General features: G+C 37.8%; 1 protein-coding gene across 1 annotated transcript; it reads right to left on the reverse strand.

The window, feature by feature from the left end:
* Window positions 1-939: 939 nt before the first annotated feature.
* rfng (RFNG O-fucosylpeptide 3-beta-N-acetylglucosaminyltransferase) lies at window positions 940-16,922 on the reverse strand. The gene is made up of 9 exons (XM_067429961.1): window positions 16,470-16,922; window positions 12,631-13,136; window positions 8,939-8,987; window positions 8,589-8,691; window positions 8,119-8,272; window positions 5,114-5,199; window positions 4,620-4,785; window positions 2,966-3,051; window positions 940-2,014 (listed from the first exon to the last, which is right to left on the reverse strand). Exons 2-9 carry the CDS (start codon window positions 13,048-13,050, stop codon window positions 1,948-1,950), a joined length of 1,131 nt encoding a protein of 376 aa, XP_067286062.1. The 5' UTR covers window positions 13,051-13,136; window positions 16,470-16,922; the 3' UTR covers window positions 940-1,947.
* Window positions 16,923-17,874: the final 952 nt, after the last annotated feature.

Below are 17,874 nucleotides of genomic sequence, written 5' to 3' on the forward strand. Positions count from 1 at the left end.
AAATTTTCACGGGTCACGGGTCGGATCTGGTGCTAAACCTTGCGGGTACGGGCGGGGGCGGGTCTCCAAAAATGGACCCGTGCAGGACTCTGCAGTGGAGAACCGGCCACAGGGTCATGGGCGGCCAAGGCTCATTGATGCACGTGGGGAGCGAAGGCTGGCCCGTGTGGTCCGACCAAACAGACGAGCTACTGGAGCTCAAATTGCTCTAGAAGATAATGCTGGTTCTGATAGAAAGCTGTCAGAATACACAGAGCATCTCAGTTTGTTGTGTATGGGGGTGCAGAGCCGCTGACCCCTGACGAAAGCAGCAACAGTGCCACGTGAGCATCAGAACTAGACCATTGAGTAATGGAATAATTTGGCCTGTTCTCGTTTTCTTTTACATCATGTGGATGGTCGGATGTGTGCATCGCTTACCTGGGGAACACATGCCACCAGGATGCACTATGGGAAGAAGGCGGAGAATCCGGCGGAGGCAGTGTGATGCTTTGGGCAATGTTCTGCTGGGAAACCTTGGGTCCTCCATCCATGTGGATGTTACTTTGAGACGCTCCACCTATCGAAGCATTGTTGCAGACCATGTACATCCTTTCATGGAAATAGTATTCCCTGGTGGCTGTGGCTCTTTCAGCAGGATAATGCTCCTGACACAAAGCACAAATGGTTGAGGAATGGTCAGGGGTGTTTTGGCAGAAAAAGGGGGACCTAGACAATATTAGAAAGGTGTTCATAATGTTATGTCTGATTGTGTATACACAACATTGATTTGATTTTGAAAGTTTCAATTTTGAGAAAGTTAATTAACACTTACACCCAGTAATATTAAAGAGAAGAAAATAATTCATAGAATAATAAATAACTACTTTCCACATTTGAAGTATTACATCTTATAAACCAGTTGTACTGCAGTAACAGGCATCAGATGAATCCGGCATGGCACATGCATAATAAATACATTTATTAAAATGAAAAACAAACTTTATCAGTCATCAGATAAAAATAAAAATAAAAAAAACATTCAACTGCAATAGCATTTGGTAGTGTCAACAGAGAGCAGTCACATTTAAAAAACACTTGTCACCTAAGGAAAGAGAAACCGTAGAGTAGTTTTGGCATGTTTACGCAAACCACTGGCCTGCAGTGAGGAACATATTTGTGCAAATATCAGACGGATCATTTGAACAGCACATAAAACACATTTACAGTCACGTTTCCAATCACAACACTCACATTGGTGTTTTAATGGAAATAATACAAAGTTGTTTTCTAACAAATAAACCAATCTATTCAAATATGAATTGCAAGCGATGGATGAATTAGCAAGGCATTGACTGGTTGCTACAATTGCTTTTGGTCTGTATATTTTCTGTGGAGTTCAATTGCTCGACTCCATCCAAGAGTTTTTGCCTGCACGTCTAGAGACATACTGTGCCTTCTGTCATCCACAAATCACAGAGAAGAACATAAGCTGAAAAGCATTGGCAATAGATGAGCTGGTGGTTGCATAAATCTTGAAAACAAAATACTCTTTTTCTAGTCCATAGAGGCGTTCATGAGATCATCTTGTACACAAATTTATAGGATTGCACCGGGCATATTTACGGCCCTTAGGAAAAAGACAACTCTATAAAGATGATGTAAAAGCCACAAAAGTGTGGCGTGAATCATTTAAACAAAAAATCCCCCAGTAAATCTAACAGATAGCACAATCCTTTCATAACGCTCTTACAACAGGGACTCAATACACGTAAATCAGTTGCCAATTCTTAAAAACACAATAAATTACAGCCACCCTGTTTCTCCATATAAACATAGAAAGTACCAAACACTTGTTAACTAGCGTTACATACCACCAGCCAGCTCAGTTATTCTGAGTATTATTTTGGTATAATGTGTTTTCTAGAAGTTGAGCTTGCGAAGGTCTCGGCACTCGTATCCCAGAGGTCAGTGACGAGTCTTGTGTGGGCACCACTCAGTGTCTGGGTAGAGCAGGCAGTGAATGGTTTTAAACCTGAAGAGATAATATTGCTGTAAGTCCCCATGAAATCAAAATGGACAGTTCTTATTTCATAGCAAACCAGAAGCATCCAATCAATTCCCCTAGGGACAATGCCCAGCGCTACATTTGTTCGTGTTCGAGAAGCTGTTTCCCTTAGATATACGTCACAGTAGGGAAGAAAAGACTAGTCCAGCTTCAGTTTCATGCCAGAGGACCTATTTTATATTTTCTTCATGTTGATCTTTCTTTAGTGTGTAATGTTGCTGACTGAGTATGAAAAAGCTCTGCAAAATCACAAAGCAGAAAGTTATTCTCTATATCAGTTTCTTAACTCCCTAAAAAAACGTCTCCATTGTAGTCTTAAGCATTCTTCCGGGAACGAACACGGCACAATATTCCTCATTTAAACACAAACGTCATTAGTTGACCTCAGACAACAGTATAAAAAAAGAAAAAAAGCCAGTTCACCTTTAATGTTAATCTGTGCGTTTGGTTGGTAAAGGAGAAGTGCTCACTAACACAGATTTAGACAGATTTGTGAACAATAGTTGAGAGAAATAGGCCTTTTGTGTACATAGAAAAAGACTTAGATCTTTGAGTTCAGCTCATGAAAAATGTGGGGAAAAAAATTGTGTTTATCATTTTGTTCAGTGTAGATCAATATAAGAGTATCATATTAATAAAAGCTGTTTGACTTGGGCTGCTAAATGACATGCAATTAATTGTAATATATATTGAATGATGGCGAAAGCTCTCTCTGATTATGTGTTGTTGTTATCCACTTGACAAAATAGTGTCGTCTCTGAGGTATGATAAAAACATGGTACTCATGGTAAATCACTTAAACAATTAAGCGATTCAAACAATAAGACTAACTGAGTTGAGCTGTTTAACAATTAAAACTAAAACTATTAGTTTAACACAGTTAATATTTGGTGAGCACGGGTGTGTGTGTCTGTGTACCGTGAAGGGTCTTCGGCCAATGAGAACACTCCCCCAACACTGACCACATTCCTCCTGTTCTCGAATCCTCCATAACTGAGGGTCACCTATGGAGGAAAGCAAAGCAACATAAAACTGTGAGGATCTCAATCATAAGAAGCATCATGGGATTGGAGTTGGCAGGTATTATGTAAGTAAGATATAGATTTACACAGATGGGGAAAAGTGATTGGGTGGGAGTAATCTGGGATCAAAGCCAAGCCCTCAATAAATGCTGGAAGTGTACACTTGTTTTGACAACCAGGGTGCTACAATATTAACCCTGTAAAGCCTGACATATAAAATAATTGTCTGAAAAAAAAGTAAATGTATCTAATTAGTGAACCTTTCGACAACAAATATTATATACAATTGTAAATATAGCTCGCACTTGAGAGGGAAAAAAAACACCTCCAATTTTGTTCAGACAGCCAAACTGAGCAAAATATACAATTTGCTAGCCTGACAAGCCGGACCCACATCAAGATGTTTGGTCTGGAAACTCACCATTGACAGCTCAATCCGAGGGGCGGGATAAACGGTTGTCTTTCAAACTCCCTCTGCACGCGATAGGATAGGGCTAACGTTACAACCAACCAGAGCAACGAAGGTGAAACGGAGCTCGTTGATAGATTAAACATTCGCCGTATCCGGTCAGCAAAACTCCGAACACATCTTCCCTTTTTAAGAATGACTTCAGTGCCGTTCTTTGTTCTTTTCTCAGAGAAAAGCTTAACTCCAAGTCTTCCAGAGTCGCGGTCAAAGCTGATACTAAAGACCGCCGTTCGCCAGTTTCTGTGTTTACTAGAAGCACGCATAAAAGGAAATCTGTACATATTTCTATCCTGCTTCTGTTACAAATTTGTGGGGACCAATCACAAACCGGCTTATCCACCTATTGGCAGGTTTAACACAATGACATATAGAGAAGCGATGGATCGTTGGTCTGATTGGCTAAAGGACTATCCAATTTCGTGCAGTCATTTGAATTATGCCCGTTGATCACGTCTCTTGTGCAGTAGAAAATACAGAGCAGACTCCCCAGACCAATGTTCAGTCCAAAAAGATTCAGCTTGTTCTGGTGATAGCCAGACAACTAAAAGGCCTTTGGCTTGCTAAAAAAGTATGAATTATCAATCAGACGACAGATTGTAGTAGTAGATTGTGTGCAACAGCTTTTTAGAAACCTTTGAATGCTGTGCGTCAAATATTACATTAAAGGGATAGTTCACCCAAAAATGAAATTTCTGGCATCATTTACTCTCTCTCAAGTTGTTCCAAACTTGTATGAGTTTCTTTCTTCTGCTGAACACAAAGGAAGATATTTGGATGAATGTTTGTGTTCAAGCAGATCTTGGCCCCATTGACTACCATAGTATTTTTTCCCCATACTATGGTAGTCAATGGGGCCCAAATTTGTGTTCAGCAGAACAAATAGATTTTTAAAGGTTTGGCACAACTTCATGGAGAGTAAATGATGACAGAATTTTCATTTTTGGGTGAACTATCCCTTTAAGCTTTAACATCTCAAGTGTAACTGTAGAAAACTAATTTACAGTATCTCTATTATACGTTATGCTGAACATCTGTAAAAATCGCCGCTTCTTTTATCCCGAGGTGCTCTCGGTGATCTGACCTGTTTGAGTATGTTGTCTGTAGGGAGTCTCTGGAGATTCTCCAGGTGTGAGTGGAACAGGCCTGTGTGTGTCAGAGGAACTTCCAGCAACGCCTCGATTATGTAACCTACTGTACAGTCATCTGGGAGGCGGATCTTCTCTGCAGTCGTAATGAAGTTTCCAAGACTGTCAGAGAGAAAGAAATTTAATTTACATCATGTATATCAAAACACTGATAACAAACAAAAAGACAGCTTATTGATTTGTATGTAAATCTGTTTTAGAGGCCTATAAAAACCTGTTACAAATGATTTGAATATATAATTATATGGTGTTGATGTCAAAACTGTTGCATAGTCAGTCATGTGATTGCTTGAATAAAGCTGACAATGCTGGAGGATGTGTTTACATGCAAAGCGGATCTGGGGTAGCAGGCATTATGCATGCAAGAGAAATACCTGTTTAACAGCATAATCCGTGTAAAATCACGAGCAAAGGGTAAGTGTGAACATACCTTGCCCATGGACTCATTTTGAGCGCTAAGCCTCGGCTGATGCAGAATCCAGCTCCTCCGGTGGCAAACCAGAACTTCACCGACACCTGCAGAACATACAGTAGATGAGATTCACAAACTATCATTCAAGGGAAAAAAATCTCAAAGAAATTAATACCTTTATTCAACAAGGATGCATTAAATTGATCAAAAGTACATTAAAGACATTTATAATGTTACAAAAGAAAAAAATTCAGTGTCCACAAAAATTTGAAGCAGCACAACTGACAAATTTCCTGAAGGAGGAATGATGCTGAAAACTCAGCTTTGAATAAATTACATTGTTAAATATATTCAGAGAGAAAACAGGTATTGCACACTAATACAACATTTGTTGCACTTTGAGATTCTTCGGAATGAAAAGTGCATTATAAATAAAATCTATTATTATTATTATTATTATTAATAATGATAGACAATATTTTTTATTTATAATCAAATAAATGCAGCCTTGGTAAGCAGAAAAGACATTTCTCAAAAACATTTAAAAATCTTACAGATGGCAACATTTTGAAAGGTAGTGTAAATTAATCGTGATGAACACTTAAGACCCGTAAGCTTATTGATTCATCATTCGGATCGCGTGTCAAACTGCTGAAATCACGTAAAATTGGCGATCTGAATCATGAATCAATCTGCTGATTCATAACCGTTTGAATCTTTATTTGAGGATTGAAAACAAACGCAGAAGATAAGACAATGCTGAATAGTCATAGTTTTTGTTATTTTTGGACTAAAATGTATTTTCGATGCTTCAAGAGACTCTAATTAACCCACTGATGTCTCATATGGACTACTCTGATGATGTTTTTATTCCCTTTCTGGACATGGACAGTATAGTGTGCATACACTTTCATACGCTCTCGGACTAAATATAAAATATCTTAAACTGTGTGTGAAGATGAACGGAGGTCTTACGGGTGAGGAACGACATTAGGGAGAGGAGTTAATGACATCAATTTCATTTTTGGGTGAACTAACCCTTTTTAAAACCCTAATTAAAATTATAATCAAAGTTTATCTTACCTTAAACAATATTTATCCTCCTATATTGTGATGTTTAATTATGATGATGGTTAATGATTCTTTCCAGAACCACTGATTGTTTCTTCATATATGTTTTCTAAAGTTTGTATTTGGTCTCTGAGGGGCGACTGAGGGTCTGACCTAGGGATGTGTGGCTAAATACTTGATAGCAACATGTTGCCATGTATTTGGATTTTGGAGGCATCACACACCCCTAACATGCCCGGAGTGCAGTAACAGTGCTTACTCACTTAGTCCAGCTTCCAGAGATATGGATTGGTCTTTCATTTTTATTTTATTTTATTCATTTTACATTTCCTTTTACTGAAATACTAAAGAATCAAGATGAATATAGCCTGTGCTATTGTCTGTACCTCTCACTGAGAGAAAGCACATGTTATCAGCATGTTTTGTGAAACTTTCGGGTCCGACTTAACTTTCTTAATCAGCTCCAACCTTGGAGAGACTGTGTATCTGTGTATGTGTGCAATATTCTGTGTTACAGATCAGTATTTGAGATGGATTACGGGAATCCTTAGAGATTGGTGGACTTGTTGTTCTGGGCAAGCTAACGCCTGCTCCAGACTTTGAAGGTCACTACGGGCCTAATAATTCTGGGGTGAAAGCGTCAACAAGTGACACGTCTATTGACATGTGAACCTGATTAACTAACAATGTGTGGAAATTAACCATGACTGTGCATTTTCTCTGAGCCAATCAGAATCATCCGCCTTGCAGTAATGACGTGTAAAGACCTTGAAAACAGTTTTAACTGTTGAGAAATTGCATGTAGGGTAGGCGATGGAGAGGGAGCGTGACCTATGAACTCTTTGTGAGACTTGAAGCTGCTTCTGAGGATAAAACTGCAAACTTTTCTTAAGTGCATTTTTCTTTAATTAATTGCACTCCTTACTCTTGGTCTTCATTCTTCACAACTGGTCTTGGTCCTATGCTGTTATCCCCTAGCATCGCCATTTTCACAAATTCACATTCATTGCATCCTCAATTTTCACTATTACTGCACATGGCTACGTTTTCGTCAATGAATGCAATCAGTCAGATATATGAACTCACTTTATATTTGATCTGCTCCAAGAAAGCAAACGTCCTTAAATGTAGCAAACATCAAACACAACTTAAAGGGACAGTTCACCCAAAAATGAAAATTCTGTCATTAATTCCTCACCCTCATGTTGATCCAAACCTGTAAGACCAATTAAGATATTTTTGATGAAATACGATAGCTCTCTGACCTCCTATAGAGAGCAACATAATTAACACTTTTAAGGCCCAGAAAGGTAGCAAAAAAATTGTTAAAATAGTCCATGTGACTCCAGTGGTTCAACCTTAATGCTATGAAGCGACGAGAATGTTTTTACACACAATAAGTAAACAAAAATAACTTTATTCAACCATTTGTTCTGGCCTGTGTCGGTCTCCTACACAGTTAACAGTGCAGTGTAAAAACAGTGCAGCTCCCGCTGGTGCTCACGTGAACCACATCGCCTGCCGTAGAACTCAAAAGCGCCGCAACAATTAATTTCAACACCCCTAAAATGAACGGCCAAAAAGATATAGGAATATAGGTTTAAAATGATTTCCGTTTCCAGTTGAAAACTGTGTCGTGTAAACATACCCTGATAGGGGACATGCACTGCCACTGACTGGCTGTTGTCACGTTTATTTCAGGGTGTTAGTTTAATCCACATCCTTTTTCCACATGTGTACGTGCATTCTGATGTCACAACCAAACACCACAGTAATGCAGCTTGTTAAACTACTGGTTGCAGACTTGTAGCACTTTATCAAGGCATCTGATAGTCTGTATATGATCCAGGGACGGCGCACGCTTTTTGAAACCAAATATGTTGTGGTTTTATGTCGGTTTACATTATAATGCATTAAAGTGAAACTAACAAGCGTTTTATAGAAAAGCTCACCGATCCATCGCTCTTGACTCTCTCGGCAGCCTCTATGGGGTGGTCCAGACTGGGTCTGCCCAGGTACACATCCTGTGTGTGTGAGTAGGACGACAGCAGCTCCAGCAAACTGGGCAGGATCACATAGTTATCATCATCCATGTGACAGAACCACCTGCAGAACAGATAAGGGAAAAGACAGACAGCACATGAAACCAATGCCACTATATGCTATATAAAACCGCCTCCACACCAAAGTTCTGTACAATCAAGAGACACTTCATTAAAACAACACACAACTTAATAAAACAACACACATCCTATTAAGACAACAAAAAAACACAAGAGAGACTTATTTCAAAAACACTTTAAAAAAAACCAACTTTCAGCATAAATGAATCAAACATCCATGATGACTGTGTGCCATGATGATTTTATGCATTTTTTCATTTAGTGGCATGTTTCAATGTGACATACAAAGATGAACTAACTTTTTTTGTGACTCGATGAACTTGTCATACTCCACAGACATCTTGCAGCACAAGGCTTGACGTGTGTGTGCCGCAGAGCAGTTGGTGTTGATGATGTTGAGCCCTTGAGGAGACAATGACAGACCGCTTATGGTTTTATGATATATAAATGTTTACACATTACATCCTTTCACATGACACATTCCATGATGAAATGAAGCATGAATATGAGGTTCTTCTAACTAGGCATGGGTCAGGAGGGTCGGCTAGTCGAGTAGAGATTTTATTATGGGATCTAGATTTTTTTCTCTTAATATTAAGCTGAAAAATGGATGATTGTTTAAAAGGCAAAACTACTCAAATTATAATACCTGTTTTCTGCCTGAGCTCCTTATCCTCCCCATCAGTGAAGATAAACGTCTGAAAGAGAGAAAGAAACAATCTGTAGGAGCCAGAGATGCAGTCAAGAACACTTGTGAGGCTGAAATCACACGTACACATTTTGGTCAGGCATTCACAACCTTTTTGACACGTTCATGGTTCTGTGATGTTAGTTAATAGTCACATGACATGCAGGTAAACATGAAATATCATTGAAATACCATACAATAATTTGAATTCGGTTTTATTTTGGTTTTATCCGCTTTCATTTTAATTTTAGTTAAAGTTTTTGTGTTTTTGTCATTTTTATTACTTATTATTTGTATATCTTTATAGTTTATTAATTTAGTTTTAATTTTAGTACATTAAATAAAATAAAAAAGTATTACTGCTTTGACAACTTTCAGAACTAAAATAGTTTTTTTTGTATTGTCGCACGCGCAGACACACACACACACACTGGGATGAGAAAATTGCTCAATTTTTAAAGGAACGCATGAATGCTCTGTGCATCCTGACCCTATGTTTCCTCAAAATGTCCAACCAAAACAAGTCCCTGATCAAATGCAGGAGCCTCAGAGGGACAGAACCATCTCTGGATCAAAAACTGGCTTACTCGTGATGTTTCTGGCCAACAAAGAGAACATTAAATATGGCTCTTGTGGTCTTTCAGCTTGTCCTGCCTTCAAGGGATAGTTCACCCAAAAATGAAATTCCTGTCATTATTCATTTGCCCTTATGTCACATCAAACCTATATTCGAAGCAATCCTTCTTTTATTGAACACAAAAGTCAATTTGTGAAGAATATCCTGGCTGCTATTTTAAGCATTATGAAAATGAATAAGCACTTGTGCTGTCAAGCTATATATATTATATATATATATATATATATATATATATATATATATATATATATTACAGAGTAAAACTGTAAAAATGCTACAGATACAGCTTTTAATTGTTTAACTGCAAGTTACTTTACCATATCTAGTGAAAACTTTTATTTTTAGAACAATACATTATGTATTTGTACTGTAAAATACAGTTGAAATTATCATTTCTGAAAGTAATTTATAGTACAAGGACATCGCCAGAAGTCCTGTGACTCATCACATGTGACTATATTTTATAAATAACTGTTTCTTCTTGCTTTTGCTATCAGTAATGCACATTAGGGTGTGTTGTGTTACATTATAGGCTATTTAGGGAATGTGGCTTGCTATTTTACAACCTTTATTATAATGATAACAATTGCCAGTACGTTTCAATGTAAAAATCAGTTATTGATAGTTGAAGCAGATTGTATGTGTCATAAGTCATTGTATTTGTCACAGACTGTATAAATCATTGTTAATATACTAGTTTTAAGTACCAATATGCCATCCCATAATACCTGAAACATGTTTTTTTTGTTTTGTTTTTGTTGTTTTTTTACATAAACTGAACAGGATATTTTTACAGTGTAATGAAGAGTAAACAAAGACATCATTTTCAGTTTTGGATAACCTCTACTGCTGTAAGGGTCACAACCATAGACCGTAAAAAAATATGGACGACTCGACATCATCCGTTTCCGCTTGTCATATTTGAAGCTTTCAGGCAGCCTTGCACGGCGCGGACATCTTGGGACCGAGTCTGCGCAGTAGCGATTTCGGGACCGGAGTTGCGCAGTAGAGCGCAGGAAGTAGAGCAGGAAGTACAGTCGCGATATCAAAAGCCCGCCCACACTCTCGCAGATGCAGAAAAATTAATTATGTTGGTGTGAAATAAACAGTTATGGAAATGTAGAAATTAAAGCTAAAGCTCTAATCTGCTCCCAAAAATTTCGAAAAAAGTCCGTTAGTGCCTCAGTGACAACTTCACTCAGAGAAGCCGTCAGTCTCAGCTGTCAATCATGACGTCACACACCCCGTTTTATAGCATCAAATAACTAACTCAAACTAAACTTATTTTTAAAACGAACACCTGAAATGAAATCATTGTGATGATAACTGCCTTCAGTGACATAAACTAACTTTGGGGAACATTTTTTAAAGTGTAATTTTATTATTTAGTTTGCCTCGCGTCCATTAGAAATCACAGAGGGGCGGCTATACTGGGACCGGTCACCGGGGGGCGATCGAGGCGCGAAAGCTTCAGTAAATGAGAGGGAGACTGCAGGCTTGGTCACAACACTGCAAATGAAAGGGATTCTTTGATATTTTGGCACATCCTGAGTTGCACTTTGTAAAACTCATGAGCAAAGCCACTGTAGAATGTCTAAGATTGTTTTTGCCAGGGTTGAGGATTAAAGCTTTCCAATGAGCATGACGTTTCCAACTAAATAAAGTTTGTGTGCGCATGTAATTATCATTTAAAGATGCTCCTTGAACCTTTTTCAAAAAGTGTAACTAAAAAAAAATACTGCTAAAAGTAGCAGGTTATTTAAGAAGAAAGTCATATAAGAGAAAAAGGTTGAGGAGTGGACTTTGTCCCAAAGTCTGGGCATTGCAAATCTAATAGGGAAAGAATGTTTCTTCTGGCATGAGCTGGCACTTACCAAACACACAATCTAGCTTTATGAGCAAAGCGGAGTTCTTGAAATTTCTCCTGGGCATTTCGGCCCTGTTGTGCAATGGCAAAACAATGGTGGCTGCGCTGCTTTACAGGTTAAGTCAATCTTGGGGCCCCCTTGGGCCCCACTCGGCACTCTGGAGAGGCCTCAGGAAGGGGGAGAGTCTACTGCCCTGGAGCGTTTGGCAGTCAAGTAAACGTACTTGGATGAAAGCAAACACACGTCTTATGTCTGTGAGTCTCGAGTTGCTGAGGAACTTCCTCTTCCAGGGGGCCTGAGGGGCACCAAAACTAAACCCCCCGTTAAACATCCAGACTCTTAAAAGCACGAGGCACGCCGCCAGAGAGCAGCTGCCACACTTCCTCCTCAAAGGTTTACGCTGACCACTGTGTGTATTAACACCTTTAAACGTCACTGGCCAACTGCAGGGCTCTCTAAAATGACATGCACAGGTCCAGAGGAGCAATGAAGACCACATGAAATGTGTTAAAGTTGATGTGTTAGAAGCAGGAAAAATGGGCAAGTGTAAGGATTTGAGTGAGTTTGACAAGGGCCAAATTGTGATGGCTAGACGACTGGGTCAGAGCATCTCCAAAACTGCAGCTCTTGTGGGCTGTTCCCGGTCTGCAGTGGTCAGTATCTATCAAAAGTGCTTCAAGGAAGGAACAGTGGAGAACCGGCCACAGGGTCATGGGCGGCCAAGGCTCATTGATGCACGTGGGGAGCGAAGGCTGGGCCGTGTGGTCCGATCAAACAGACGAGCTACAGGAGCTCAAACTGCTCCAGAATCCAAATTAGAAGTCAATGCTGGTTCTGATTGAAAGGTGTCAGAATACACAGAGCAGCTCAGTTTGTTGTGTATGGGGGTGCATAGCTGAGGACCTGTTATATTTTACAATATGAAAGTGTATTTTTGATTGTGGATGTGGGATTGTGGAATTCAGGATTTGCAATTTTCAGATAGTTAATATTTACATAAAATACTGCTGTAAATTTACATATTTACATTTTGATTGCATTAACTACCCTAACAAAGTAATGAAAAAATGTGTAACTTGGGAGTTTTAGTGGGTGCCAGAATAATAGTGATTATTTATAAGTAGTAGACGAATACATCACTTCCCTACCTGTTCCTTGGCTTTGGACACCCAGGTCTGGGATAGGAGCTGCAGTCTGGACTTGTGATACTTCCTGGTGGTCTTAACAGCAATAAAAATGTCTCTCAAATCCAAAGTGTCTTTGGATCGCGACCCGGGGGGGTTGGCATATGCTGCGTCCCCCTCTAACATCCTCTGTGGGTCCTGCAGTCGGCCTCTGGGAGGAAGTGGGTGAATGAAACTACCTTCATTGGCAACACGACTTTCTTGGCCGGGGTTCCCATAGAGGTCATGTCTGCGTCCGGCGGGCTTGGCACGGGGTCGTGGTTGGGGCAGATCTGCCTGATGCTGCGGAGGTTGTAAGGAGGGAATAAGGAGCACCAGTAGGGCACAGAATGCCAGGGAAAGCAAGAAGCAGATTTTGTTGGTTCCGACATGAGAGAAGTGCATTCTTCCAGTACTCAACGCCAGCTCAACCGCCCGCGCCTGCCTGACTCGCTGCAACAGCGCCCATCTTCACGGCATCACTGCGGACCCTATGTGAACAAAACCACATGTACATAACAATTTTCATTATCTTAATCAATAGATAATTTTCTTCATGAATAATGTTTCTCTAAACATTAACATGATCAAATAGGGTTATATCACAAAACGATATTATCAAGATTCCTAAGCCACGATACAATATTATCACAATGCCTAGCCACGGCATGATATTATCACTGTACGATATTATCACGATTCCCAATCAATTCAATATAATATTATCATTATTCCTAAACCACAATACGATATAAGCATAGGATATTATCACAATATGATTTTATCTGATTCAATATTTTTACACTACTATATTATCACAATAACTATCATAATACAATTTTATAATGATATCACAATGATTTATAATGAATTATCACAATAAAATATCGTGATACGGTATTATCATGATACAATATTATCACAATACGACCATCACAATTCCTAAGCCACAATACGATATTCTCATGATGCCCAAGTCATGATATAATATTATCCTTATAAGATATTATCGCAATCCTGAAGCCATGATACGATACCACAATACTATAATACCACAATACCGAAGCCATGTATATTCCTCGTATTTCAGATTTTTTTTTATTAGAAATGAGTTGTTTGCACATTTCAATGTTTGCACACTCAATTCAATGTGTTTATTTTTTACAAACATGTTAAGCAGTTTTTACAAAGAACAATTTTACTAACACCTTAATTAACAAGTCAAAGGTGACAGATTATGCTCCTTATGATTCATGAAATGCATGTAAATCATATTGTACTAGGAAGCTACATAAATTAATTATTAAAAGTACAACTTGGATGCTAGATAGTCCAAACAATAACACAGAGAGATATAGATTGATGATTTATAGATTTTTTTTGTTCCAGCCCTATTATCAAAACAAATCTGCCAGGCTCTTTAAATGCTCAAACTGTTTCTTTTATTCCCCCAAAGCACATTGTGCAATCCAATGAAAGCATATGCATTCAGTTTCATTTTGGCACTGGCAAGCATCTGTCAACCCTAATAACAGCCTTAGCCATCAATGCAAGCCATTTCCTGTCTTCTATTTTCAGAGTTGAACTGATACCTCAAGCAGTCACAGATGTGGAAGCTGAAAGCTGCAGTGTCGGCATGAAATCATATTCATATACTCAGGACCAGCTGAAAACTCTCCTAAATGTGACACAGCTGCTTCCTCAGTGCCAACAGAAACAACACTTAGAGTTAGGCTAGGCAATTTCGACGAAGCTAGCAATAAGTAGCTAGCTTTGAAAACATAAGATCCCACCGTGCCTTCAGAGCGTCTCCAAAGCCACGCCTCCTGCAAAACACAAAGGCGCAGAGCAGAGTCTGCAAAGCGTCATGAGGCAAGATATGGCTTTAAATTACCTCATGTCTTAAAGCACATAACAATAATAATGAACGTAAACAACTTGCAGAGCTCTAGTTGTACAACCTGACTGCTGCAGACTCCTTTCGGTTGATAGTAAAGACATACAAACGCATAAATCCGAGTCTGAGGACTTGAACAGCTTCAGAAAACGTCACCGGTTGCTATCTGACAATTATGGCTACGACATGTTGTGAAAGCAGCGTTAGCTAGTTTGTGTTTTGGTTCAGGAGCTGTTGTGGTACTCATATACCACACTCATATACTGTGGTACTCATATACTGTCTGCCTCATGAAATGCGCTGTGATGACGTGTGATGTCTGCACGAGCAGGTGCGCTGAGGTTAGGGATGGATATCGAGAACCAGTTCCATTTTAAAACCGGTGATTCGATAAGAAACGTGCATTTCGATTCCGCTTATTGGTTCCTATGTGCGTGGTTTAATGTGATTAAAGTGCAAGAAGACCTGTGTGCACAGAAGCCAAATCTAGTGCACGATACATAACCAAGTCTTTTTTGCTGATGGACAAATACACAAATATTTTAAAATATCCTCGAAAACACAGTTGGTTATGTAATGTAAATGTAAACAGTTGACAGAAAACGCTCGCGTACATTGGATCCATGCAGCTTTTAAAGTGGCAGCAGCCTAATATTCCTGCTGCCGTCTCTATGATAATTTTAATCAAACAACAAAAGTCACTTGCTGTTCTTGACTGAATAACTTTTGTAACTATTTGTTTTAATATTTGTAATGTATATTTTATTTATACAGTGCAGTGTTATTTTACATTTGATTACAGTTTCTGAATCTGAATACCTGGTTCATACAGTTGTGTTTATTTCAATCATATCTTTGTTTGTTCAGTTGTATTTATATTTAAAGAGAGATATAGCTTTAATTTAAAGAAAATATATACAAATAATTTTGCCAGAATAAATATTGAAATGGTTTATAATTATTTAACAATTTAAATATGATTGCAATCTGGAATGGTTTAAGATGTGCATGTGACAATCATGTTAAAAAAAATCCCTTATTAGGTGCAAAATTATTTGGTGTGAAGAATATAATGCCACAATAAAGAAAAAAATAAAATAAATTAGAGCTGTTAAACAAAAACAAACTGCATCCAAAATAAACGTTTGTGTTTATATACATGTATGTACTATGCATAATTATTGTTTATATATCATGGTATATATATAAAAATACACACGTCACGCATGTATGTAGTTAAGAAAATTTTTTTTTATATATAAATTATTATATAAATTATATATACAAACACACACGCAAATATGTCAAATATACATATTAATTATACACAGTACACACACCATTTGTAAACACAAACTTTTATTTTTTTATGTGATTAATCGCTATTATTCGTTTGAGGCCCTATAATACAAAAAAATTTCCCGGATAAAATATTGATATGGTTCATACTTTACACATTTTGTTTAGATTATGAGGTTTTAAAGATGTAATATTTTTTGTAATTAATCTCCATGTTTTATGGTGGAAAATGTGCCTGGGACAAGAGAAAAACAATAAGGAAAACTTAATTATTATTATTTATAGAATAAAAATAAATATTTTTATTCAACTAATAAACAATTAGGACACAAGATGAGGAGCAGTGAGCGATACTGAATATATTTGTCATGGTAACGTTACAAAGTCCAACCAAAATCATATTATTACCACTGTACGTTACTATTTACTAGAGTAAAAGTAATTTACAAAAGTGACCTGCTGTAAAGGTTTCATTTATTTTCGATGCATTTGTTCTGTGCTGGACTGAAAGTTCACACAAACCACACAAAGGTCAAATAAAGACATTCAACTTGTAAAAAAGGAAGTTTGTAAAGAAAAGCGCGTTTTGCTCTGATAGCAATCAGTCACTGGATGAAGAGTCTCTTACCGAGAGCGGTCAGACGGTCGGACGGGATTCCTACGAGTGCGCTCGTCATCTTCGGGACTTTTAAACAAATAACCCCGTCGGATCGGTAAAGATCATGCCACACTGAAGTCATGCGAAAGCCACAGCACAACTGGCGATCTTTGCGCGTCCTCGTCGAGTGAAGTCAGCTCGCGCCGTCCAGATTCAGCTCTTATTGTTCCTGCTTTGACTTCTTCGCTTGAGGCTTCTCCAACTACTTATCCCAATGTTTTATCTCAAGGTTCCTCCCATGGCGATTGCAGATACTCTCCTTTTCTCCTGTGAATCACTGCTGTGGTGTTGTGTTGTTTTTGAGGACCTCTGTGACTGACTGACTGACTGTGCTTTGCCAAACATTACCACTACATTGTCCTTTCTGTATCTGTAGATGTCTCGGTGCCAAAGGCTTTGAAAACCACCAGCGCCCTCTGGCGGATCACAATCACGGCGTCAATGTCCACATCAACTGGGATAGAATGGATTTATTAATATAATAAAAAATATATCGATATAAATTGCTCATTCTGTGGTCTCCAAAGTAAATATGTCTTATTTACTTATATATGGCCTAATAACTCAGGAAAAACATATATTTTTGTGGTATGATTCTTGATATTTCAGGATTATAGTTCCTATGTTCTCTATATATCATATAGATATTTTGTTTTTGGCTAAATATTTTATACACAAGTGTAAATTTAGAAACAGTAACCTGTATGTGATTAATTATTGTCATGCTCCCTTGCATCTAATTATATATTTCTTTATTTTCTATTTAACTTTAAACAATGTATTTTATTATATTATATTATTATACATATACCACAGCTTTATTACATTATTTATTAGTCTTCCTGCTTAGGTTAATGTTTTCACTTTTGGAACATGTTTTAATGTTTAATTAGAATTTTATATAAATTATATTACTATTAGCTTAGGTTATTACTTTTTTTTTCTTAACCTATATCATTAGAAACATGTATTATGAATTATTGTGTAACTTAATTATTTAATAACTGTTGCATTAATTTACGAGACTGAACTTAAAAGTGAACTGACATTGCTTTTAGAACAGTCTGCATACACATGCAAAAGTCACTCTAATAAAGTCTGTGTGTAGGTATAGCCGAGGGGTATTATTTAAATTATTATTATTTTATACCTGCTGTTATATTTGGTACCTGCTGTTTTTTTTTTTACACTTTAAACGAAGACACGGAAAATATCTGCTGCCCTCATGTGTCTGTGAGAGGAAACACAAGTATTTACCTCCAGCCAACCTGAGAAGCAGTGAATACACTCCTGATCATAGCCTACTGTTCTCCGGTGAATAGAAAAAGTTTTTTTTTTTTTTTTTAACATAAATAAAATAAATCACTATCCATGA

This window comes from Pseudorasbora parva, chromosome 21 (genome assembly GCF_024679245.1).
Source record: "Pseudorasbora parva isolate DD20220531a chromosome 21, ASM2467924v1, whole genome shotgun sequence".
NCBI classification, from domain to species: domain Eukaryota; kingdom Metazoa; phylum Chordata; class Actinopteri; order Cypriniformes; family Gobionidae; genus Pseudorasbora; species Pseudorasbora parva.

What these genes read in the sequence shown, in the direction of transcription:
- rfng (XM_067429961.1), bottom strand. Translation starts at nt 13,050, where the DNA reads ATGCACTTCTCTCATGTCGGAACCAACAAAATCTGCTTCTTGCTTTCC. An exon ending in GAGTCAAGAGCGATGGATCG is followed by an intron (nt 5,200 to 8,118) that starts GTGAGCTTTTCT and finishes TATGTTCTGCAG; the next exon opens with GTGTCGGTGAAGTTCTGGTT. An exon ending in CAGACAACATACTCAAACAG is followed by an intron (nt 3,052 to 4,619) that starts GTCAGATCACCG and finishes TTTCCTCCATAG; the next exon opens with GTGACCCTCAGTTATGGAGG.